Source organism: Chiroxiphia lanceolata, chromosome 5, assembly GCF_009829145.1.
Source record: "Chiroxiphia lanceolata isolate bChiLan1 chromosome 5, bChiLan1.pri, whole genome shotgun sequence".
Taxonomy (NCBI): domain Eukaryota; kingdom Metazoa; phylum Chordata; class Aves; order Passeriformes; family Pipridae; genus Chiroxiphia; species Chiroxiphia lanceolata.
The window spans coordinates 34,314,148-34,341,608 of NC_045641.1; the positions used below are offsets into that span (position 1 = coordinate 34,314,148).

At 40.3% G+C, this 27,461-nt stretch overlaps 1 protein-coding gene across 1 annotated transcript in view; it reads left to right on the top strand.

The window, feature by feature from the left end:
- MSRB3 (methionine sulfoxide reductase B3) overlaps positions 1-27,461 on the top strand; it is an 82,944-nt gene that overhangs the window by 10,394 nt on the left and 45,089 nt on the right. Inside the window, 3 exon segments of the mRNA XM_032687863.1 lie at positions 9,828-9,954; positions 23,345-23,453; positions 25,223-25,300. Coding sequence (XP_032543754.1) covers positions 9,828-9,954; positions 23,345-23,453; positions 25,223-25,300 — 314 coding nt within the window.

Sequence of the window (27,461 nt, forward strand, 5' to 3'; positions counted from 1 at the left end):
AATACTCAGTCTGATTTAAAAGTTGTATTTTCTCAAGTAGTAAATTATAAAAATACAGGGAGATAATTCAGCTTTCAAGTGGTTTGTACTGAAAAATTGAATGCAGAATGAAATGACACAAGACAAATGTGTCTTTTGCACCGGTAGTTTATTTTCCTAATAGGGTACATGGCATCTTATGCATGTATATGCACATAATATGCAGACAGATATTAGCATCAGCCACTTTTTCAATTAAAAGAGTTTTAAATATCTTAAAAATCTGCTGACCATAGACGGACTGATTTTTTGTTGATAATTTCCTATGAAAAACTGTAATAATCCCATGGCATCCATTGAGGATGCTTTAGTTTGCTGCTGTGGTAGTGCGTGTTGGGGTTTTTTATTCTCTGATACAGGTTTTACTCTGAGAGCTCATTAAACTGGAGGGCAAAACTACAGCTGAAATCACAACCGTTTTAGCTCTGATGTGTTCAGCGACCTTGTCTCCTTCAGTGAACTAGTAAGTGTCACTTTTACATTTCCTTACAGTGCCTCATAAAAGAGGGTCATCAAATTTAACCGATCTGCAATGTTTGGGAATTCAGCCTCTCTGTGCAGAGGAAGTGGCAGTATCCTTCACACCTCCCGCACCACATCCTGGCTGTGCCATGCGGGTCAGAAGTGCATGCTCAGCAAACCATGCAGGGCTGGTTTTCACTCGTCTCCTTTTAAGAACGAGTGAGACAATGCTCTTTTGAAAAGAGTGTACTTTTTTGTTGTGTAATGTTGGAAGTCCTGTTGAGTCATACCAGTTAGCTGGAAGCTTTCTCTTTACTGCATTTGTGTGAGATACTCTACCTAAGAGGAGCTGCTTGTATCACATATCTATTGTGTATCGTTACCCAGGCAAATAGGCTTCATAAGATGAGGAAGAAGTCTACTGAGTTACAGAGTACTATGTAACACAATTTAAAAGAATGCCATTTCCAAATATGTATTTGTTTAATCTTCAAAATTAGTAATTTTTTTTTTCTTTGAGAAGTGAAAACTAATATGAAGGTGTTTCAGAAAAGCAGAATAGAAATTTCTATTGAAGGGCTTCTGTTCACTGCTATAAAAGAAAGTTGTATTTAACCTTCTGGTAAATGATGCATGCGATTTGTCCCAATTTAAAAACAGACAGCTTGTTACCTCTGCTGTCCAAATGTTAGTGGATTTGAGTAGTTACTCAAATCGACCTCATAGCAAAAATGGGTTTCATGTCTTGAAGTGCTGGGTACCCCTTAGATAATTCTATTCACAGCAGTAACCAGAAGTTTTTAAAATTTGGGGTTTTTTTCTTCTAGTATGATAATGAAGCCTTTATTTGAGAGCAACACAAAAAGGTTTTGGGCTTGCCAATAGGAATTGTTAAATTAAAAGGTTATTCCCAGAACACTTGTATCTCATCATCTGAGCACCAGAAGCAATTAAATCTTTACCACTGTCCTGGAGAGGACTGCCTGGAATGGAAAAGATGAGAAATTTTTCAAGATGTTGAAAGGATCGTGATTCTCAGAAAAGACACATTTAAGAATAGTTATGACCATTGCAGTTATAAACTCACTGCCGTAAAAGGAATGTGCTGTATGCTGGCAGACTACCAAGTCAGGGAAAATGAAAGTGCAGTTTTAGCGCTATTTTGGTGCATTCGGATCTGGGAGGAGCTGGAGTGGGGGGAGAATCCCAACTGACTGATATTTACTTTCCTCTGGGAAGTATTGCCAGTCATAACTATTAGGAAACAATCTGCAAATGACAGATGTGTGAGCACTTGCAAGGCTGAGAGAGTCACTGGTTTCTGCCCTTAGCCAAGCATCCTCTTTTGTCCCAGGCTTGGGGACTCCTTACTTGTCTAGTCTCTTCCTCTCCTTGAGGTCTCCACTTTTTCTTTGCAGTTTCACTTTCTCTTTCCATTTCATCTGTTGCCACAAGGGTTGCAGTGTCTTGTCTCTATACTAAAAAAATCTCCATCCATTTTACACTCCTCCCTACGGACCAAGTTAGAGTACCTTGAGCAAGGATACTCTTAACTTTTGTATTACTTAAAGAAGAATTAATTGCCTCCCTCCTCCCCTTGTACTCAGTGTAGCAGGAATGTCCTCTACATCCTCACAGGCCATGTCCTTTGTCTGTTCAGAGGGGACCAGGACCACTGCCCTGCTGTGCAATATTAGGTAGTAAAATAAGAAGAAACCAGCTTTGCAATTTGCTGGTTCATGGGAGCAGTTGCAGAACAGGGAGGCAATAATGTAACTTTCCCCTTGTTGCTTTTTTGGGAAGGTACAGCCTTCAGAAAACCCTTTGTTTTGATTATCCTCTCACTTCTCAGGCTTTTTTTAATTTGGCCACTGGACTCACCCCTGGGCTTTAGTTACACCAGCACATCAGCCTCTTGTTGCCAAACTGGTTTTTCACTAGCTGGTGAGGGAACAATGCAGTGGCCAGTTCAGCATACAAAAAGGGTTATTCCTGTAAGGGATTTTGAGCTTCCAGGTTAAAGAGGATGTTAACTCAATTTGGTATTTAGATGAAAATTAAATATACTTCTTTGTTCTCTGCTCAGATGTAATATTTTTCTCAGTATAATAATTTTTTCTATTCTGGATAACCGTTCTAATATAAACGGAAACAGACACATGGAGCCTCCTTACATAGAATATCTTTTGTCAACAATTGAAATCAGTGAAATTACACTGAATTGTGTACAGAGGTTTCAGAATCTGGTTTATTTCCCAAGATTTTTAATAACTTCTTGGAAAGATGATCATTTTAGCCTGGATGGTAATGTAAAATCTGTTTTGGGAATCTCTCTCTCTTAGATGGAGGACCAAAGTCTGGGTAATAAAGCTCAGACTAAAGGCTGAACTCCTAAAAATATCTTTGATTCACCTCAGTGGGAAACTTTATGCATTCCTACTCATCCTCTTTTCCTGCTTTCCTGTGGTTTTTTTTGTCTGATCTCAACCTTTAGACTTTTCTTCTTTCACCCCTACCCTGTTAACATGATGAATATAGAAGGCATTGCTACCGAAGCCTTCCAGCTTGAACACAGAAAAGATACCTCAGTAATATCAATAGACCAGGCTATATAACCCCATTTCACAGGAGAAAGAAGGCTGGCCTGTGGGCACCACGAGGAAACTGTGGGACTGGGGAGGGCCTCCTGCACCCCTTGAGCTTGAGCAGCCCTGGTGCATGTCATGCTTGGTGTGCCCAGGTGGGTGTCTGCCCACCTCCAGCCCTGCTTGCTCTGCAGGTGCAGGGACGCTGCTGTAGTTCATGCTATGGAACACTGAATCAACTCTCCAGTTAAGCACTTCTCTGGTTCCTTTGCAAATGATAATTCCTGTAAGTAAGGGCTATTAAAGCACCTGTAGCTGGTTCTGTCAGTATCTTAAAGCATATGTGAGCCAAACCAATTCTTGAAAATGTCTTATATGTTAGATTGTGCATTTTGCAGGAAGGTTTTTTAGGTTTGAGTTTCAGTTGCTATGGGAAGGGTTTAAGAACAAAATGCAGTATCAGTGAATATGTAAAGTTCAAGAAAGCAAAAAGGTTTTGAACGTCACTGTTTAGATTCCTTTCTAATGGTAATGTTAACTTCAAGTTTCGCGGTTGATATTTCCTGGTCTTCCACTCAAATATTACAAGGTATAGCAGTAATTACCTCTTTTCTTGGGGCACAATGTAAATGTCCTAAAAGTAGGCTGGACTGCCCTTCAGTTTGCACATTGCAGCACAGACAGCTAAGGAGAATATGCTTTAATTGAGAGTCTTGAAAGTGAAGTGGGAATTCAGGTCTAATACTTCAGATTTCTGTGGCTGTAACTGAGAAGCTAATATTGTATGGGGGGAGACTATATGCAGACAAGCATGCAAGTTAAAAGCTACAGTACATCTGTAGAGCTGTAAGGTTAATGCAATGAATTTAATTTAGAATGCTTTATGCCTCTTCAGTAAGTCTTTGAGAAGCTTAAATTTATAATTATCTTTATCATTAGCTTAGCTTACTAACTTATCTTTCTTAGAGAGTGTTTTACTCTCATCAGACCATGAGCTTTTGCAAGGTATTTTAATAGCAAATCATGAACTTTTGAAGACACCTGGTTTGCATTAGCAAGCACATGAAAATCCAGAGCCTAAAATCTCTCTTTAAAGGTAAATTTCATAGAATCACAAAATGGTTTGGATTGGAAGGGACCACCCTGCCATGAGCAGGGGCACCTTCAACTAGACCAGGTTGCTCAGAGCCCCATCCAACCTGGCCTTGAACATTTCCAGAAATGGGGCATCCACAACTTCTCTGGGCAACCTGCTCCGGTGCCTCACCCACTGTCACAGTGAAGAATTCTTCCTATATCTAATCTAAATTTACCCTTTCCCAAGGTTTTACCAATTACCTTTACTATTTTGTGCCAAATGCTTCAAATACAGTACAGCACATTGAAGTGTTCAGTTGTCTAAAAAATATAATTATAAAACACAATGCATATTCACAGGATGTGTGTTTTTTGAAGGGCTGAAGGCTGACTCCTCATTGTTCTATCAGGCTGTTAGGAGGCCAGGACAGAAGGCTTGGTTAGCCCAGGTAGTGAAGTATGTAAGTGGGAGAATACCTTGTGCACTGCAAAGGATGCTAGTTTAAGGATCAGAGGTCTTGCATCAGAACTGGGAACTGGAACTCTTCCCTTCCTTCTCTGATGAATAACCAGCAGTCATCATACCCCTGCTGAAAAGTTTTCCTGTGCTCTAGTCTCCTGGCAGCTTGGTGATGGTTTATTAAACATCTTCGTGCAAGCTATTCAACATTGCCTTTGCCCCACCGTAGCATACACCTTGACAAACCTGAGACATTAACTGCAAACAGTGAAGTCCCTAAAAAACACTAAGTGCAATGCAGGGAGCAGGAAAGACCAAGGGCTTTGGCATTAGCACAGAATGTGTCAGGGGAAAATGACTAGGGAGTAAATAACTGTTTAGACACCAAAAGACATGATCTACTGAAACACTTGCTCATGTGGTTCTCTCTCTAGGCTGCATTTTTGTTCCTGCAGTGGCTAGGGGTTGATTTGTCCTGTCTGCTGAGTTTGACTGGCAGCGGCTTTAGGTGAGCAAAAACCAAATTAAAAAAAATATCCAAATGATAAGGCTGGAATAAATGTATATACAAAATATTCCACTAAGCTTTATCTGGGAAACGTTTGGTTATAGTTTGCTTTATGTCAAAATAAATAAGTAAACCCTTTGCAAAACAACTGTTCGAACTTATTGCTGGACTGAAAAATGCTTAACAAAACAAACATTGATAAAAATGAAACTGTTAATGTAACACTTGAGTATAGTAGACTCCTAGGCCTTTACTGCCTTCTGACTTCTGGTTGCTTGGTTTTCTTCAGTGTGGCAATATTTTTGCTCTTTGCTTTTTCCAGTGACACAGGACTTCCTGTCAAGAGCCTGGGAGCCTGGCTCTCTGGCTAGTGTATACCTATCTCTTAATTGTTTCCTGCCTCCAAATGAGGCCAGAGACTTGAGGGGGAGGGGGAGGGAAATTGGAAAAAAAGTAGAAGCCTCACACTATTAAGGTCTCATTATTGGGGCAAGAAAAAAATCCTGATTCTTCCCTTAAGAATTTGTGGCTGTTTTTTTAATTTACTTGTAAAGAGCTAAAGCTTCACATTTTTTCTTGTGAGAGCTGGGATTCTCATGTAATTTTAGGAATTCGGGACCTGAGTTGTCAGGAAAAACATTGAATACGGAAAAATTTAAACAAGTAGTGTTATGAGCTCCCAAGACCCTTGATGTTTCCATTACTGCTCTTAAAAACAAGACGTGGTAATATCAGAAATTAATCTCCCAAGTTGTCCTTCCCCCGAAGAAACTTTTCTAATTGCAGACAGAGGTTGACAAAACATAACCTGAGTACATAAAAAGTTCTTAATTTCCGAAGGACAAATTTGAGAGACCACCTATGTTACTTTATAACTAATCATGTTTGTTTTGGGGCTGAACTTAGGATTTCTGAATGTCCACAATGGACAACATAGAAGCTCTTGAAAGCTAGCACTTCTTTCATATATGCCAACATTAGGATCCTAAAAGGAAGGCTTTCCTGGAGTTCCAATGTGTACCCTAGAAAACAGCTTCTGAAGTCCACCTAATGACATAGTTATTGCTGTATTTGTATTAGCTGTATTTATAAGTTATTTATAAGTTATTTAAAAGTTATCGCTGAGCATGGTGTCCATCTTAGGAAAGACGGACAGATGGAAGTTGTGCTAGGTTAAAGGGTGAAGTGCAGTGAAGGGGCTCCAAGAGGTCTGATGACAACTGATGAGGAGCCAACAACTGCCTGGGTGTTGCAGGCAGTGCATCAAGCAGCATGTGTTTAAAAAAAACCAAACCCGCAAGCCACCAAACAGTGAAACCAAAAAGTGATGTGTAAAAGAATAATTCGCTTCCCAGGACTGTGAGGTCTGTTCTGACCTCTTTGTGGAGCATCTGTCCTTCCAGAAAAGTGGCATGTTGCAGTGCTGCAATAAAGATGTTGGGTTATCAATGACTATGTGGTGGAAGTGCAGCACTGCAGTACTCACTGTGGCTCAGGCGTGTGACAGTCACGTTAACTGGCTGTACCCAGGCCACCGAGCCTTGACACTGGCAAGGTGGGATGTGAGTCAGCACAGCTGGGCTCCCTCAGGGCTCAGGCAGGTGCCTCCAGCACCAGCATGTGGGCTTTGCTTAACCTGGAAAGGGTCGGATACGTGTGGTATGGTAGTTTAAACCACTAGCAATGCTATTCCCAGGATGGTGTTTTCACAGAATCACAGAATCAACTAGGTTGGAAAAGACCTCTGAGATCATCGAGTCCAACCTATGACCAAACACCACCTTGTCAAGTAGACCATGGCACCAAGTGCCACATTCAGATCTTTCCTTAAACACCTCCAGGGATGGTGACTCCACCACCTCCCTGGGCAGCCCATTCCAATGCCCAATCACCCTTCTGTGTCGAACTTCTTCCTAATGTCCAGCCTAAACCTTCCTTGGTGCAGCTTAAGACTGTGCCCTCTTGTCCGGTCACTAGCTGCCTGGAGAAGAGACCAACCTCACCTGGCTACACCCTCCTTTCAGGTAGTTGTAGAGAGTGATAAGGTCACTCCTGAGCCTCCCCTTTTCCAGGCTAACAACCCCAGATTCCTCAGCCATTCCTCATAAGACACATGCTCCAGACCCTTCACCAACTTCATTGCCCTTCTCAGGACTTCTTCCCATGTTTGTTGTTGTGCTCTGGCTGTTCCTGTTAAATAAGTCTGAGGCATAAACATGGCACCAGAGCCTGCTGAACGCTATGGCCAAGCTTGCATGTGCCACAGAAAGAGCAGAGGGAAGATGCAAACCTGTCATTCTCCCTCAGTCTCTTCTTTGTACCCATGGAATTGGCAAGCAGGGGTGAAGCACCTCCAAACAAATATGTGAATTGCAATGAGTCTGACTTTGCGCTTCTCTTTACTGATTCTTCACAAGCCATTCTTACCAGAGTCTGTAAGCTCCCTGCAGCAGGGTTTGCGTGTGTGCATACAGTAACTGGCACTGGGAGGTCCTCTCCTACTGGAACTACTGGGCACTGCTGTAATGTACAGAGTAAATAGAAATAGCAATCAAAGCCTCAGCAATAAAAGAATAAAATACGCTAACTGCAGTAAAGCACTTCCATGGATGCTCAGTGATATTTTATTGGGCTTTCAGGACTTGTATACACTCTGAGTCTTTATAATACTTGAGAGTAAATAACAACATATTGGTGAACACTGAAATACTTGACATTTTCAAGAGGCCAGGATCTATTTTAATAATCCTCGGGAATTTCCAATAATGTCCTCCAAGCTGTTTACACTTGAAGGAGGGAGAGGGAGAGGGAAGAGGAGAAGGAGGTGGGGGGGGGGAGAGGGAGGAGGTGGAGGAGGAGGGGGAGGTGGAGGAGGAGGAGGAGGGAGGCAGGGAGGCGGCGCTGCTCTGGGCGGTCAGTGCGGCACCTCGCAGGCGTGGGCCAGCCGGAGGCCGCCAGGCGGCGCCGCCTCGCTCGGGCCGGGCCGGGGGCGGTGCGGGCCGCCCGCCGGTGGGGGGCGCTCGGAGCGTGGCCTTGTTGTGCGGGCCGGGGCGGGCGGTGGCAGGGCCGGCGGCAGCGGGGACAGCGTGGGGCTGCGGCTGCCTGCCCGCAGACCTCTTGGGGTCCCGCCCGTCTGCTCTGGAGGGGTTCGCGCAGGTTTTCGCGCAGCTCCGCTGCTACGCGAGACGGGTTTGTGTGTCTGGGTGTGAAGGTGTGAAGGTGTGAAGGTGCTCGCGGGCTGCCCTTCTCGCAGCGCCTGCCCGGCCCCCGCCGTCGGGCAGCACGGAGGGGTCGAGGGTTTCGCGGCGAGTTTGGTTTGGGTACGCCCGAGTTGAGGCGTGTTGATGCGGGCAGATTTCTGTCAGATACGCTCCAGACCGGTTTGGTAATGGATACGGCTGGGTGCTGGGTGCTTGTTACAGTCACGGAATCGTCATAGAACGATTGTCTCGGAAGGGACCTTTAAAGGCCATCTAGTCCAACCCCCTGCAGTAAGCAGGGACAGCTTCAATGAGATCAGGTTGCACAGACTCTTGTCCATTCTGACCTTGAGTGTTTCCAGAGATGAGGCAGTCCACCACCTCTCTGGAGTGTTCTACAGATGGCCTCTGAGTCTTACTCTTCAGGATGAGACCATGGGCAGTTTCTTCACCGTTGGGGAAACGCTTGGGATAGCGCCTGCGGTGGGCCACTGCTGGACGCTGCCTGCCGCGGCTCCAGAGCTGCCACAGACCAAAAAGAAAGGCCTGGGAGGAGGTTGGGAGACCTGCCCAGCCACTCCTCAGTCACACGGGGCCCGATCCTGCTTCCACGAGAATCCCAGAGAATTTCCGTTCTGACTTTGCTGTGGGTTGGCTCTGGTCCCCTGTCACATAATTCTGAAGTGAGCTATGGCTGTACATGGCTGGGCTATAAGGCAGCTGCATTTCCTCCCTCCCACCATGAGGTGAATAAAACAATTAGTATTTGTGCATGAAACCCTTCTGAAATAAAATCTTGTGACTGCCATTTCTCTGTTTTCTATATTTGAACTGGCCGGAAGATTGTTTAAATGTATCTCATGGACAGTTTACAACATGAATTACTTCCTGCCCTTGAAAAGTCATGGTTTTAAAATATCTGACAAGTTTATTACAATGAAATGTCACATTCCTCAAACAAGTCATCAAAAGAACAATTTTTTAGCAATGACTGGTTTCCAGCATTCACTATTCAGAAATGTTGCGGAGTTTGATTTTGTTTTGAATAAAATAAATAGAAAAAGCCTACATGTTTGCTCTGCCTAACATTCCTGGGTGTTCCAGGCAGGATTTCTGCTATCTAGTTGCGGTCCTAAGGTTTCTTCCTTAGTACCTCTGTACTTGTGACCACTTAGATTGCTACCCCCCAAGTAGCTCTCAGTTGGGTATCTAAAGCAGCTGTGAATGCCCCTCATAAAAATCCCCCTTTCCCTCTCGCTTTGTAGCACATAAAATGGTTTCACCGAATACTATGTAATATATATCAAAATGGTAGGGAATGGTGTATCAGAAATGGGCTAAACATACTAAGAAAAGTGCATGTAGAATTGTGTTCCCATGTGGTGGTCTTATAAAATTTCAATTATTGTTTTTTCTGTGACTGTATCTAACATTTTTGATGTTTTAATTTGTTCTCATCTTTTTTTTTCTTTTTTTTTTTTTTCTTCCCTACTCAGCTCTTGCCCCTGTTCTTTGCCTCTGGTTTTGTTGGTGAGGATATCACAGTGATGTCTGCATTCAACCTGCTGCATTTGGTGACAAAGAGCCAGCCAGTGGCCCTGCGAGCCTGTGGGCTTCCCTCAGGTTGAATGGGTGCTGCTTGTTGTGTCATGCGTAATGAAGGCCCTTGTAGGAATGGGTGTCTCTGCTGCAGGAAACAATGTGCTATGAGTTGCTGTGGGTTTGTTTAAATTTTCCTTTGAACTAGAAGTTTATTTGCCTTTTTTTTGGATAAAAGTCACTGGCTTGAGTGAGGGGTTTCATATCTGAGATTTCAAGAAGTTTGGAAATGCTAACTTCCTTGTCCAAAATATTGTCTCTTAAATTTTATATTATTTCCTCATTCTTGGCAAAAATGGTGAAATATTTTATTAAATGCCATTTCTACTTTTAAAAAAGATGCATAAAAGAATTTAGGATGTTGATTGCTATTAAATGATAGGACTTAAAAACATTTCCCAAAATCTTTAGTAGTATACTGTAGTTACACTCCATGTGTTTCTTTTCACATTTTTATTATAAATCAAATATGTTGTACTGAAATTTATGTACAAAAAGTGTGCAGATTTTAAAAGTTATTCTTTTATTCCTCTGACAGCATATTCCTTAGTTACGTGACACTTCTCTACATAACTAAATGGAAACATGCAATTTAATGCCCAGATGCAGCTGTACTTTCTCATGTAAGGTCCAGGTTTGTCCATTAGGTCTGGAAAGGGTGCCATAAGACCTCATCACCATGAGTTTGTTATTGATGAAACCTCGAACCTAAGTATTTTGTGTTTCACTTGAACAGCAAGCGTATCTGTAATGTTCACATAGTATTGTGAGTGCACATGGTTATGTGGGAGAAAATAAAAGCTGCACTGAGCTAATTTTAAACATGACTAAGAATTTCTTGACACCCAAATAAAAAAGATACAGCCCTGGCTGATCAGTGTTTTGAAGCCTCAAAAAGAACCATCTTGGGTGTTGTGCTACATTCACAACTGGTTCATAAGGCTGCAGAATGTTATGAGCGTTTTTCCCAGAGCTGGACTTAGCAAGCATATGGAGATGATGTTTTAAAGATTTTTTCAGTGATAAGAGATCAATTTTCAAGCTGATGGATTTTTTCTAAAGCTGATTACACTTTATTTGAACTAAATCTGAGTCCATTTTTGCAGCATTTGTGTTCTGTTTCCCCACATGTGCACAAAACTCCATTAACCTTGATAGGAGCTGCAAACACATATTGAGGAAGAGAGAGAATAACCCACATTGTGTCAGCTTGACCTTGGTTTCCCGTTATATTTGCCGCTGAGCCAGATTTAAACCCCTAAAAATATAGGGTAAGCAAATTTCCTTAGTCCTCATTTTGTACCTTTTGATGTGTACTCATGTTGCCAGTGTCTACCTTAAAATGGGGACACTCGGCCTTCTGGCCATTTTATTCCCACTCTGAAAAGGAGATCCCAGGTTGGTCAGCTAGAAACACACAGAGCCCATGGGAGGTTTTGCTGTTGTGTACCTATTTGCAAAGCATTGCATTATCTGTTTTGTCAAATTGTTTTTCTGTCATAATCCAGTAGTCACATTTTGGAATTAAAAAGTTAACGCTACTGTTTATTCCCTTTGATCCCTAACTGTGCAACCATTAATAGATTGAGTTCCACTGACTACTTTATAGATATATATAGAGAGAGGGAGATTTATATATAATAAACCCAAATTCATCTGCTAACAGTGGAATAATATACAGTCACATATCTTACATATTTTAAGAGTAATCTAATTCCCCGGATGCTTATAAAGTAATATAGGCTTGTTTTGCCTTTGGTTTGTTTTTTTTGTGTGTGGTGTATTTAGAGGGTTGCAAGTAAATGGTATAGCATGTATCGAATAAAACATGGGAATGAGACGTAGAGCCAACATCTGCTTAAATGCCACAATGCCCTGTGACTTTGACTTCTGAATATACATAAAATACCCCAAGTTCTCATGATTTTTTTTATGACATAACACTTTGAATTAGTACTTTTCCCACCATCCAGATCTGTGTGAATTGCAGTCCTTCAACCATACCACCATGCCATGTGTCCACTGAGTCTGGGACGGTGTGGAGCTTGGCTGCCTTCTAATTCAGTGGCAAATTCCATATGGGATGAGACTTTTGAACCTTCTGGAACCCCTGCCCACACAGCGTAAAGGAGCGAAGTGCCAGCAGAGCAGCAAATGGGGCTTTCAAACAACCTTTTAAACTCCGTGCAGTTAAATATTTGCAGGACGAGGACTTGAATGAAAGTATCATTTCAATTTCTGTGCTTGGAATGATACCTCTGTCCTTTCTGTAAGAGACAAAGTAACACAATGCAGTATTTAATTTATATTTAAGATGTAGTTGTAGATCAGAAATAAGTGACATTTTCCCCCCCAAAAAATTAAATTAATGAAATACCATTGGGAGGTATTTTAGAATAGAGGTGACCTTCTGTCTCTTCTTTGAACCACTATTTTGTAACCATGTATGAGTTACATGGGATCACTTGTGCTAGTGAGGTGTTTTTACTTGCTCTTTTTCTGTTTGTATATTAGCACCTGGAGTGCAGGTCTGTTCTTCCAAATTGTATTTTAAAAATACTTTTTTGTCTGAAGTTAGGACTAAACGTTTCAATGTGTGCAAACCTAGTGCACTGTTTGCTCATAACCTTTTTTATAGACAAAATGGCAAATCCGAGCAGGAGCAGGCACTCCCAGTAGATGGCACTAGGCATTTGCTGTTATGCATGCCCAGGGCTATATGAAAAGCTTCCCATTTAGGAGTTATTCACACAGAAAGTACACCCTGAGACCTTAGGAACATTTACAAGTCTTTTAAGAAAAGCGTGAGCACTGGGAAGAATCACATCACTCTATGCTCGTACACAGACTACCATCGCATTGGTTCAAGGTTTCTTCGTTGCCAGTAATGATTACAGTTCTGTTGTGTCTGTTGTGTGATATAGAAATGTTGCTCCTTGAGCCCACTTTAATAAAAGTTGAATGCTCTGAATTTCTTTGGAAATCTAGGATGCACTCAGCACCTACTGGGATTTAGTTTACAGAAATTCAGTCTTAAAAACAAAAAACAAACAACAAACCACTTCAAAACCACAACAATGCCCATCAAATGTTTAATGTAAAAACTACTTCAGCTGCTTTAATGCATACCAAGAAGCAACTGATACAAATAATGATTATGCAGATTCCATGTACATGTTTTCTGAAGCAGACCACCAACCTATAAAGTAAAAAGATAGCTTATTTTGCTTTGCTGTGTCTTTTAATTATTATGGGTTCTCATTTCTTGAAAAGATCTTTTATTTCTTTAACACTTTGAATGTTGTGCTGCTTACATCACATTTTTGCATGCGATAATTTGGCTTTTCCTCTCCTGTAGATCAAAGAAAATTATGGTGCTTGTAAAATTAAGTAAAAGTAATGATGAAGAAACTACAGGGGTAGACTTAGGGTTGGGTTATTTTTTTTTTTCTGCATAATAAAGTCCTAGGTAATATTAATTCTTGTGAAGTGTTTAATTACTAAAATAACTACTAGTAGGAAACCATACTTTCTTAGGATTAGATGAAATTACAATGCATCTGTATGAAGATGGTGCTGGGCATATGGTGTAAGTCTTTATTAAGTAAATATCTATAGTATAGTTTTTCATAACTTGTTTTATTAAATATTTGTTAATACTTAATTTCAATATAATATCTTTTCATAAAATTGAAATGAATAATGAAGACAAAATTACTGGGTCTCAAAATTGGACTTTTATTAGTAATCTTTTAACATAAAGGATTACTTTCAGGAGCAGATCTTCTAAATGTTTGCGTGCATTTGTTCCTCTGATCTCTCAAACTGGTCATGTCAGTGAAATTATCTGTGTGCATAATGTTTGCCAGATATGGCTTTAACAACAAAAAGTCTAGAAAAGACCTTATTCTTGTGTGTTTCAAGTATAGTAGTTGCTGTCAAACTTTGTGTGACTTAAGTATGTCTAAATGTTTCATTTTGTATGTTTCTATGTTCAGAGATATCATTTCCATAATGTATAACTTCCCCATAGTTTATGGTAATGTGTATCACCAGAGATGTACTACTACAGATGTCTGTTCACATGGTTTGAATGAAAATAAAAGTAAGACTAATACTGTGTAGCATAAACCACCAGTATGGCTATGGTAAATGCCTGTCAATGTTTTCATTATAAATCCCTATTTTCTGGGGTTTATATCTTGAATATAAAAATTTGCTCTGTGTTCAAATATGTCATACAAGGTCTCAGATGAGACCTTGTTCCTGTTCCTCAGAACTGGTTGGGGGGCAAAAATTAAAACTGATTTCTATCAAGCTAAATTAAAAAAAAAAAGCAAATACTAATTTGGAGCAAAAATAGATTTTTAAATTTAAAATAGTCTTAAAAATACCTAGCTTACTACCTCCCAGCAGTTATGACGAATTTGATAAATGCTTGAAAAGAGTCTTGAAAATACACACTACGTGAGCACAATAGTAAATAGCATGTGAAGCCTTTCATGTGTCATTATTATATAAATGTTTGTGTATATGTCTGCCTTCTAGTCATAAGAACTAGAACACTGTATTATCGTAATAGAGCATATTTTTGGAATGACTTAGTTTTAAAAATTAACTTTGCATAGAGCTGTCTTAATGGGAGTATATTCAGTGTTGTACTGTATTTACAAATATTTCTTTTGTACAATAGTATTCAGTCTAGAATGTCTTATTTAATGCAGTTTAGAATGAAATTTATTTGTGGATATCTCATTGGGAGTAATACTTTAAGAGTACCTGATACTTGTAAAACTTGGGATCATAAAGAAAACTAGAAGCCTTTTTATGTACCCTAGAGTTTGTACCCTGTTTTTTTGCTTTTCTCAACTCCTTGTTCTGATGGAGTTTCACACTTTTCCTCATCTGCTCAATAGTCAGAAAGTGCTCGTTCCTGCCTCATCTGGGTAGAGGCTCCTCAGTGACTCTTGCACTGAGAAGCTGAAGGATGATGAGACGTCTCTTGTGCTCCCAGACCATGCACAGAGCCAGTTCCTTAATGTGTTCTCTGATGGATCTTTTAAGGTTGTTTGTGTTCCCTTCCTGCTCCCATAAAGGACCCACCACAAACCATTTCCACCCGTCTTGCAGAAATGTTTTAATTCTGGGAGCTCATAAATTTCCTGTGTTCCATTCCCGTGCCCTCTGCAGCTCAAACTTACTGTGTTTTCTGCTTAGATGGGTACGGAAAAGATGAAGTTTCAGCACTAATGGTGTTTCTGTGTTTTAAAGTTTCTCATGGAAAGTTAATTTTTTATTATTGGGGTATTTATCAGGACATCTGAGAAGTCCTTTAAGGACTGCCTTCACTTTTTTCCCTTCAATTAAAAGCAACTCCTGGCTTTGTCCTTTCTCTGAGGAGTATGTGATGAAGGTTTCAGAGTGTGTATGTGATGTAAAGGAGCACACAAAAAGGAAGGAGATTTTTTTATGTTGCTAAGCTGAGGAAGTACAAGCAAGAAAAGGTGCAAGAAGTGAATATAAAACTTAAAGTCTGTCAGACTAGGTTGGGAAGCAATGGAGAAGATAATCTAGTGGGCCACTTAGGGAATGGGTGAGCTTGGAATTTGATGGAACATGGAATGGGTCTATACTGTGGACTGGGAGTCAGGCACTAGAGACAGGAACATTACCATAACTTAACTGGTAGGTTAACCACAGGTTGCTACAGCACAGATCATGATTTGGGGGAAACAAGTAGAGAGGAGTCCCAGAGAATGCTAAGAAGCAGAAAATGTTTGTTCTTAGCTACAAGCTAAACATGTGTCTCAATCTGTGGTTTCCTTCAAAAGAAGCTGTGTTAGGAAGGGACACATGGCCAGGGTATGGAAGTGCCCCCTGCTCTGGCTGGAGGAGAGGTTCTTGTGGGATGGGAGGTACCAGCAGCCCAGATCCAGCACTGGCAACTTTATGCACTGAATGCAAGAACTCCCAGCTCAGTGCTCTGGCCCAGGTCAAGGAGTCCCAAGGAAAGCAGAGTGGGAAAGGGCTTGACTGAGTCCTCTTAAAGGCCTTTTATAGAGCTTGACCCCATCTTCCTAACCCATAAAGCATGGCTGAATTTTAAAGAAATGCAGGAATTCCAGAAGGCCCATTAGTGAAAGAGGTTGCCAGTTACAAACCTTTTTGGCTGTTTCTCTACCATTAGTCCTGAAGCAGGTTGAGTGGGCAGGGGGCTACAGTGTTTTCTGTAGTAGTTCTTCTGGTCATAGCAGAGCAACAGCTGGAGCACAGAGTGTCGCAGCAGCTTCTGTCTTCATGCTGGATATGTCCCTCAGTGGAGAAGGGGAGTGAAAGGCCATAGAGCAGGCTATGCCTCCTTGTGTCTTTGCTAAAAAGGTTCCTTACCCTCCACAGTGGGAGACAGACCGAGTTTTGCAGGAGGTTAGATCTGGGGTGTTGTGGGGAACTGGAGGAGAAGAAAGACCTTCCCTCCAACCCCTCTCCTTTCCTCCACCCCCCTCCCAAGTACAGATTGTGGCACCTTGACTCATTGGCTCATTTCACAGGCCACACATCACTATTGTGGAGGAAGCAGGAGGAGGATTTAGCAACAGCCTGAATGCCAAAATAAGCTACACACCACTGCGGTAACTGCTGGCAAATGCTGACTTTTTAATTGTTTCTGATGCAGGGTTAAACTTTTATTAAAGCAGTGTGAATAAACTTCTTTTGATGGCTGACTGAAATATTTTAAACGCAAAAGGTAGCATAAAGCCCTCATTAAATTTATCTTAATTCTGCTGTTAATAAAATGTCTTTCCATATGTTGTGCACCCTTTTATTGATTCAGACAGAAATCTACTGACCAGATATGGAGTGCTCAATGTCTTTGCCTTTCTTCCTTTTAATTTAAAAAAATGTACTGCCTGTGAAAGGTGCTAGGATCATATCAGCAAAACAAAAGTCTCTTTATCTGTTAGGAGGGAGTGGAAGAGAAATCCATCATTATAAATGTTCCCCCTTCCACTGCTGTACCAAGAGATCTTGATCTTGTCTTGTCTGGTTTGCATCCAAGAGTAAGGCAAATAGGTCATCTGCCCTGTGCACTCTGTCTTTGGCCATCTCAGCAGAAACAATAACAAATGTGGCAGTTTATAATGTAATGAGCTTGTGCTCCACTTAATTGAAGGTTCTATTCACCAGCCTCTGCTGAGCAGCCATTATGCTGTCATTGCTATGGTACTAGTGAAGATGACAGTTCAAAAAGCTCCAGGGGAAGCTGCCTTCACCTCCACCAGCTAGCACATGGTGGTGGTGGACTCCTCAGTCGTTTGGAAAGGTTTGTGAGACCAAGATTGTGGCTGGTAGTGACATTTATTTCATTATCGTCAGATAAGGAAGTAAAGTAGACGTATCTGGAGAGAACAAAAGGAGCCGCTTTTCTTTCCCCCTTTCCTACTATGCAAAACACTTGAGTCTTTTGTTAAATGTTTTTTACATTTGCAAGGTTCAGATTTCTCTTCCAGGGAATGTCTCTTTGGCTTGCATGGCCATGTAACCTGCTGCAAGCATGCTTGCAGACCTGTGGAAACAACAGGGCAGCTCCTGTTCCCATAGATGCTGCCTGTACGGGACTGCTGGGGTTCTAATAGCATTTTCTTTGGAAAGAAAACAAGTGTACAGAAGAGATGCATGAGTTGCCAGTTTGGGGTCTTTGTTTGTTTTGATTTGGTTTGGGTTTGTTTTTTTTTTTTTTTAATTTGGGGGTTTTGGTGCTTAACAAATTTGCTGTCTTATATGGGAGATTTCTGACGATGACTCAGAATATATGCATTTGTATTAAACATGAGCCATGCTGATGACCAGGTGGAAAAAATAAATGTGACAGCTCTGTTACTTGATTGCATGGGAAGTTTTCAAATTTGCAAAGAAGGGACTTGCCCTTCCCTTGTGGCCATCTGACCCTCCTGGGTGTTAAGTAAATAATTTTTTTAAACACAGTTAATTTTTGGGTGGCGTTCTTTTAAGATAGAACCTGGCATTTGACCCAAAATTGTAACTGCTGTCCTGGTACCTGGCTTTAGGATTTTCAATGCACAATATAGTGGAAATGGTCTTCGCCCCATTACTTCTAATGCTTGCATGAAACTGCAAATGGTATTTCAACAGCGGGTGGGAGCTGGCTACCTACAGCAAGAAAGCAAAGGAGCCATCCCTCAGAGGAGAAACACAGATCAGTTCTTCAATGTGTAAAACATTTACAGGGTTTTCTGAAGGATGAAGTTTGGATTTTACTTAAACTTGACCTCCCAGCATTTCAGAATTTCTTTTGCAGCATCTATCCTAGTCACCAGCAGGCTTAGGTAATTTAAAGTGGCTTGTGAGTGGATTATAAAAAGGACTATCATGTCAAATACAGGTTTTATAAAACTGTGTTTTCCAGCTTAGAAGGCAGTAGAATTTTTTGCAATGATTTGCTTTTTCAAGAGTTGTTCTTTTTTAAACTAGATGAGCAGTTTCTGACTTGTTTGCAGTGAGAGGACCCTACAGCATTCTTCTAAGACTGTGGACTACAGGCTGCAGAGAACAAACTAAGCAGAAGTGAGAGAGTTGAGCATTTGCCTTTTTGTAATCAAAGAGAAGCAAAACTGTCAACAAGAGGCGGAAACTGTGTAAATGAAATTTGAAATAATAAAAAATGAGAGATTCCACTTTTAATAATACTGAGTGTTAGCAAAAGCATATGTAAGGATATTTATTTAAAGAAATGTATGCAAATATTTTTTAACTTTGCAGGATTCCTCTTAATGTCAGTTTGAGATAATTTACCACTGATCTACCCCAGTCTGATGCACTTGTGGGGGGACACACTTTGGAAAGCAAAGAGGTGTATACTTAGAGCCAGATCCTGTACTACATTCATAGACCCTTAAGTAGCTCTGCATATGCCAAAGGGTCTGTCTATAGAGGTCACATTGCAGGACTGGGACTGGGGTGGTATATGAGTAATAAAATGTGCTGGAAGGCCCCTAAAAAACTGCTTGGGTATATTAAAAGAAGTAGTACGGAAAACTAGAAGCCCAATTTGTTATATGGCTGTGTTTTGCTGGAACATTTGATCTTGCTGTATTTAATTCAGGAAGTCTAAGTGGTATGTACTCAGTTCCATGACTGTAATGTCCATTAATTCTAGTGGAACATAAGCATACACAGAAGAGGGAAAATGTAAGCTGTGTCTTCCATGCATAGTTGAAATATTGAGCTAATTTCAGTGATAGGAAGCAAAAAAGCATAAGAGAAAACTGTTAGAATGGTTCCAAAGACTGTTTGAAGTAGGAAAGCCATCAGGAAAAATGCCACCAAATTTCAGGGCATGTCAGACACTAATCGCCACCCTCTGGCATGTTGGAACAGGTGAAGGGCTGAGTGGTGAGGAGTGATGGTCTGCTAACTTGTGTTGGTCTGTCTGAATGTATCTTGTTGCTAGTTTTCTTTTGATTGCTTATAGGGAAGGAATGTTATGAATCACGGATTTGAAAAGGTCAGTTGGAATTTATATGTGAGGTGAGATGCTTAATGTCTTCACTATCAGGTCAACACCAAGAAAATACTTTCTGTTCACTTAATTCCTACAGAGGACTCCAGAGCTGAACTCTGAAATGCCCACAGTCTGCCGGTGAATAGTAGATGGAAACATGCACTCCCTGTTTTTCAGAAAAAAATCTGCCTAAGCATAGGCATACCATGAAGTCTCCAAGAAGGGTTTGGTGTTTGTTTCATCCTCCTCAGTTTTTCTTTTTTTTTTTTTGTGTTTACACATTAAAATTTGTGAGCCTAGTCTTTTCCTCACAAAGCCTTCCATCGTGCTCCAGGATCATAACTGCTTTTAGTACTGCAGTAACTGTTGGCAGGAGGCTGAAGACAAGTGCCTGTTGGTGACAGGCCTGCACACTGCTCTTCTCTTGAGTGCCCACCCCAGTGAAGGCACTGTGGTGTGCTGATTAGAGAGATTTAATCTGGCCTTCAATCGTCAGTAAAGAGAATTTTGTTTGCCCTTGCAGGCCAGTGTTCACCTCTGCTAACAGTAGGATCTAACTGGAGTTCAGAACATAGCTGTCCTGGGCTCCTCTAAAAGTCGTTGATGAGAACATCACATCCAAAGAACAAGTGAGATCCTTTCCAGAGTCCTAATGTAGATCCTATGAATCCAGACTCTGTTATTCTCATATTTAATTTAGTCTCACCTTTAATGTAATCACACGATGTCAGGCTATTTGTAGAAGTGATGACCTTTTTTCTCATCTGCCTCGAATTGTATAATTTGCCAATGAACCGTGAGCCTGCCTTTATGCCTGAGTTGCTGAAGAATTTTGTTGCCTGTATGGGAACCCTTTCCACAGCCCAAACCTCATCCTGTCTATGGAGAACCAGACTGAGGAAGGTGTTCAGCCTGTCCATTTATTCTCTGGTTTAATAACAAGTTTGATAACACCTCCATTACTAGTGACAGTTTTTCTCATACTGGGCATATCTTTGTGTATGTAGCTTTGTGTTGTCTCCTGGAACAGTTTCAAAACCAGAAGCAACCACTCTGAGCACTTTTGTCCCTCTAGCATGTAATTTTTTTTCCTAACCAAAGGACTGTGTTCCTAGAATCTCATCCAGTGGTTTCTAGGATTCATTGCACTTTATAGAAGCTTGCAGACTAGCCCTGTTTCAGGTAACGTACCCTTACATCCTCTGCAGTCGGGGGTTAGACTTGCTTTACCTCCTTGGCTCTTTGGCAATATGGAAATAGTGTGATCCATTTACTGACTTATTATTTTGTTGCTAGCAGTTAAATAATAAGTGCAATTAATTGAATAGGGCCATTCTTGAATGCTGAGGACTGGACCAAGAGATTTCTCTTATGATTTGTAGTGCTTGTAGTGCAACTTTTTGTTGATGCGTACTCAAATTACAAACCTGGAGAATCCTTTGTTGGGGTCAGTTGCAGTTTACCCCACTGCACTTTCGCAAAAATTCCCTGTAGACAAAAATACTTGTTTGTAGTATAGAATATGCAGTTAATCATTAAAACAAGTGGGGAAAATATTTTTTTTAACATGCTTTCTACTTCTGATCTGTGTTGTAGATCAAGTGGCATCTAGACATTTTTCTGTGCATGTAGTGAGCCCATTGATTGAAGAACATTAAATTTCTAAAAGAAATGAAAAATTATTTAGGGAGAGTAAAGAGGGAGTACTGAGCATTCTTTAAAACACTCAGTATTTTCTCTTTTTCCAAAGTGAAGCTATGCTTACTTTTTTTTTTTTTTTGCAACAGCTGAGGAGCAAATAGTATGGTTTTTTTAAATTATGCGTAGATATTTTTAAAAGTGATGTTGGTTTATAAGATTTTCTGCTCTCTAGACTATTTTTTAAGACTGAAATTACAGATAAAAGACTGTTTCTCAAACAGTTTCTTTCTGAGCTGCATAATGCAAGATAACAATAGCTATTTATATAATGTATATGCTTCCTTTCCCTGTTAGCTATACTTTGAAAGAATTATTAGTCCTGGAGTCCTGCACGTTTGGAGAATAAAAACCTCCAAAGTTTGACATCTTTAAATAAGCAACCAAATGTTATAAAGAACAAACCTCACTTACAGTTAGGAAACAATATTTACATTTAAGGTTGAAAAGCCAGGATGTAGGAAAATTTTGCTAATTTGGAAGGTGACCTTTAAGTGCACCAAAACCAAATAATTTGTAAGCTATGGCACAGGGCACATTCCTGCAAAATTTGTGTGAATACTGCTTTAGTGGTTCTTGAAAGACAAACAAAGAGACCTGGAATGAAATCTTTATCCCTCTCCCAAATAAGATTGAAGCTAACAAAGGCATACAGCAGCGCTCTTTCAAAGCTTGCCACTAAAACGAGGGCTCTGCAGCACAGCTAATGAGACGGCTCAGAGTGGAAAACAATCTGTTTTTAAGAATGTTTAGATGAAAAGTAATTTCTAATCTATGAAATAAAATCGCTTTTCAATACCTTTCTTTCAGTAGTAAAGCTTTTTATGTTTGCACTATTTACTTCTATCAGATGTTTTCAATTTTACTTTTTTCTTCCTGAAAATACTTCCTAAGGCTAGTGGTTAGTTGATAGTGACCAACAGCATTATTCTTTTTCTGTCTCCCCTATTCACCCACTCCCACACATTAAAAAATTGAGAAAAGAAGAGGGGGAGGAAGAAAGAAACATCTTTTCCTAAATGATTTGCAAGCATCTGTTCTTTAAGCTACTTTTTATGAACACTTCTTAGTAATGACTCAAGGTAAAAAAGCAGAAAAGCATCCAATGTTAGGAAATTGCAATCCAATACCATGTAATTTAAACCTGCCATTGCCTCTCCTGTACTAAATGACATACAGATGGGTAGCTCTGTTGCTTCTACTTTGGGAACACAATTGGTCTTTTTATGAGTGTATACATGTTACTAGCAAAAAATATTTTTGTCAGCACTGTTTATTTCTAATTGAACCATATTTTAATTGCTGTCATAATTACAGTGCTTTTTCCCTGCTGTATTTTGTCAGCTAATTTTTGCCAATGATTATCAAAGTTACCTGAATATTTGGCAATTTCTGCTACTACTTTGGGAGTTTTCATTCCCAGAAGCAACCTAATTTTTTTTTTCTTTCCTGATGTGAATTTTTGCACTATACTAATGTGTTCTTTTACAGTAATCTTTTTTTACTCCTTGGATTTTCTGTGTGAACTAAGCAAAGCAAAAGTTGAGATTTTCAAAGGAGAGTAATTTCAATAGCAACCTTAAATTTTACAACACGTTTATTGTTGAACCTTGTACAGCTTTGTGCATAAAGAAATTACTTGCTCCTCAGTGCTTCAACGGTGAAAAAATAAAATGGCTACTGTCATAAAGAATGATGATGCAACTAGAAGTTAAATCAACCTTATTGTAATTCTGAAGATTTAGAATTGTTAGCTACTTTTAAGGGTAATGAAATTGCTAGTTGTTGTGGCTAAACATCATATGCCCATTACCATAAGTCTCCAATATAGATGTCTTGTAAAGAATGTTTCAGCTGTAGCTGGGTTTTTTGCAGATTTTTTTTTTAATGGTCGGAAAAATGGTACTTTCTTGTGAATGATTGTGTGCGCAACAGTTTAGTGTATAACACATCGAAGGGCTTTGGCTGTAGCACGTTGTCACTGCTCCAGTGGAATCACCTGGCTCTCTATAAAAATTCTTTTTTAAACTTGAAGAAATAATCAGCTGCGGTACAGCTGAGCTATTTTTTGTGCAATAGGGACCGGTCTGGTCATTGACAAGTGAATGCAGAAGCTATGCTGTGGCTGTCTGCCAAAGCAATTATTCAGGATTTAAGCTAAAAAGGCTCCTTCTTCCATATCCTCTCCCTTTGCAGGGTCATGTAGGGATAAAAAGGACTGTAAGGTGGTCTTTTCCCAGGAGGAGCTGAGGAAGCGGCTGACACCCTTGCAGTACCATGTCACTCAGGAGAAAGGGACTGAAAGGTAAGGTAGGACGAAAGAAACTCAGATCTCAAAACACAAGCATATTTCTTTTCCACCCCTCCTCTTACTGCAGTTTCCTCACTTTCCCCACCAAGTTTTGTTGGTTTTTCTTTTCCCCAGGATTTCTGCACTTGTTTACTAACCCCTACAAATTAACACTACTGCAAAGACAAGCATCTGCAACATGGGGGCCAGGGCCAAAGGTCTTGTGTGACTTTTAATGAACACTGCATGTCTTATAAAGTCACCAGGCTTATGTTTAGAGTCTGGTTTTAGTTTACTACAAAACGTGTGGAAGTAATAGTGGTTTAGGTACACTTTTTTTGGAAGACATCGTGGTAAGCAGAACCACGAGGGAAATGGCCCCGTGCCAGGAGGCTGGAGTTTTGAAGGTGGCCATTGTAAGTATAGACGTTTTGGCTGCAGAAAGAAGGTAGCATAATTTAGTTCTTTTCCACCCCACTCCAATTTCTTTTTGAAGCACATGTGGAGAAGGTATTTATTGGCTCATTTGTGGTTGGAATGTAAAAAATTTTCAATAACTGCCCTCACATGGCTTTAGTTGCTGGAAGCCAGCCTCAAGTCCTGGAGGGAAAAAAAGACTCGCTTCCAAGAGTGTTTTTAGTGAATAAAGTCTCTCTCTCAGCTGATTCCAGCACGAAAGTAACTTGCCAAAGCCCAGCCATTTTTTGTTGTCTAATTTATACCACTGAGCTTGGCCTAAGGCCCTGGCTTTACCTCTGCTCCAAATGTACTAATGATGTAACTGCTTGTTTTCATTCATGAGTTGAAAGGGCTCCCTGCTGCACGTGCGGTCCCAGTTAATAGGCAAACCTTTTCCTGACAGCGCTGAATTTGGTGGCTGAATGTGCCAGGGAGACTGGCAAGGATGGTCCCCCTCTCCGCTCCAGCCCCTCTGGTCCTCCAGCAGCCCTGGAGGGGCAGGGAGATGGTGGCCTCTGCTGGGAGGCCTGCCTTCCCCCCGGCCCTCCACGCTCTTGTGTACGGGACCAACAACGTGATTTAATGCACACAAACAATTGGAGATTAGGTCATTCTTAAAAATCCTGTTTATAAAAAAAATTGGACCTCATAAAAAGAGTGAAAGGATAATAAAAACAAGCTGCTGAGCACATAGGCTTTTTGTTGGGCTAGCACAGCTGATTCGTATTAGGTGAATGACCTCCTAGCCTTTTAGATTGTTAACTTGGAAAAATATTCCCTTAAAGCTGGAATATTGCTTTTCAACTGAAAATATAAGGCACACACAGCTTGAAATCATGCACCAATTATTTCATTTTCAGCTACAATGCCTCTGCTGCCCAAGCAGCCAGTGGCAGCCTGACCCAGCACCTCACACCTCGCTCCGCTGTGGCCACCGAGCCTGCCGCACTGCCCAGACACTGGCCCAGGCACGCGTGGCAGGTTGAGCTACATGCTAAACAATCAATGTTTACAAAAATTTGACAGTTCACTTGCCAAATAGGGGAAGACTTCAGTTTTACGCCTTTTTGTTGGTGTTGTAGTTCTGGCCTTTGAACTGTGGGACAACTTGCTTCCTTTTGCATGATGCGTAACACCTGAGGCACACTAACAAGGATATTCCCCTTTTCCTGTGCCTGCTTTATTTGCTGCCTTTAATAAAAACCAACTTCCAACTTTGAAATTGTGGGTTTTTTCTATAATGTTTTCTAAAGATTTAGATACTTTGATAATTAAAAAAAAAAAATTCCTTTATTTAATTTTAAAATGTTGTGTTGTTTTTCCAGTGCCTTTGAGGGGGAGTACACACACCATAAAGCTCAAGGAATATACAAATGTGTTGTTTGTGGGACTCCTTTATTCAAGTGAGTATGCTAAATATAGTTTTGAGATGTCTGTCTCTTAGGTTATGTGTAATCTTGTGTATATTCCATACATAATTGTATTAGGTCATTTTATAGACTCACAGAATGGGGAAGTCATTCAGCCTGTTAAGGGATACACGAGAAGCAATGTAAATAATAGTTCTATAGTAAAATTAATCTCATAATAAAGATAAAAAATTATGATAAATAAGACAGTAAGATAACATTCAGGTAAAACAGGAAATATGACAGAAAAATAAGTAGTAATTGTTTAAATATTTTTTTCTATATGCAGCTATGCCAAATAATTGCAACACAGTCTTCCACTGCCTTGACAGATACTGAGGTTTGACTGTTAGCATTACTTACAGGTAGCTTTAAGAGCTACTGGGTGGTGATGCTGGATCCATGCTACAGCATTTTATCTGATAATGGAGAAAAAAGTAGATGCTTTTTTTTCTTTAGAATTCAAGTAGTTAAGAAAACAAAACCTGGGAAAATTGCATTACTTACTATATTTCCATCTATCCCAAATAGCACACATGGAGAGCTGATTTAGGAATTGGAGCAAGGATTAAGAAAGAAATACTAACTTTTTTGTCTTGCATGAAAAATACTCTTTAGAAGTGTTCTGGCAATTATAGCTGTAAATTTAATGCTAGAAGCAGTGCTGATTGAATTCTCTTGATCACTGCATTGTTCTGCAGAGATTCAGTTGTTGTTTATGTGTTTTTTCTTATTTCTAGCTGCTTGTGTTCATTCTGATGAATTTAATTTTTTTTCTTGCTTTTTTTCCCCCTTGGTTCACACTGACTGAGTCCCTCTCACTTGGAGAGGTACCCTTACAAGAGCATGAAGCAGGATGGTCAGGACAGTGCTAATAATATAGAAAATTGGGCCAGTAATAGGTTACAAAGGAAAATACAATTGATGTAGCTCTAGAATCACCAGATGTGATAGTGATAGTTGTTCGCAAGAGACTATCTGTAAAATGAAAGAAGTGCTTAATCTCTGTGATGTTTGATTCCTCTGTTGGGAAGATTACCTGCAGAAACTTGAGTAAGAATGTGAATCTTTTGAGTTGAAAAACTGATGGTTACAAACGCAGCCAAGACAACAGTCTCATGTCATGTGTTACTGTGGTGCTTAGCTTGGGGATGCAAAGTGGAGATCCAAAGTCTCCGTAACCTGGTTTTCTACATGGCGATTTAGACATTCTCCTGCTTACAATAGCCAAATCTTTGTGGGGGAGATCCTGGCTCTGTCAAAGTCAATTCATATTTGGTAAATGGAGCCAGGATCTCACCTTCTACCTTCAAGACTGACTTCCTTTCTATCATCTAATGGAGAAAGAATCATAGAATCATAGAATCAGCTGGGTTGGAAGGGACCTCTGAGATCATCAAGTCCAACCCTTGATCCACTACTGCTGCGGTTGCTAGACCATGGCACATTGCCCATTTAAAAGGAGAGTAGTTTTTTTGGTGCTATGGAGGGGTTTTTTAGTGTCTTTTTTTTGTTTGTTTTGTAATGTCCAGATAGTCATCTGAAACTTGCATTTACATTTGTTTCTCATTGGCTGTCCATTAATTTTTTTTCTTTATGTCCTTGTAATCTGTAAATATATATATTTGGACTATAGACCTGTCAGTTTAACTAGGAAAGAGACTGGAGCTTCAGCAGTAATATTAACAAACTTCAACTTTTAACATTTCTGATTTACGTTGTTTCATTACCATGTGACACACAAGGTCAAGGAACACATGAATTTTACACTACAGATGAAAGACTTATTTTTTGGTAGGTCTTTAAAACAGAACTCTGTCTCTATCATAGGAAAGATAAAAGAAACAACTAGGAATTTGACATCTCTTCATCTACCTACTCATACTAGTGTTATGAGAAACCTCCCAAGCTTTATGGAGGACATGCTTTAACTTTTTCCACAATCAAAGGTGCGTCACACAGAAAATCCATAATCATGCCATTGAATCTAATTATTCTATCTCTCAACTTTCACGCCAGACAGTCTCCTACATCCCAGTACAGCTGCCCTAAAGAAAGCAATAAATGAGAGAGACAATAAACTAATCTCAAGGATCTCCTTTTCTGCAAACCACCCCTTATGTAGTTTTGTGTTACACTTACTCCAATCTAGCTG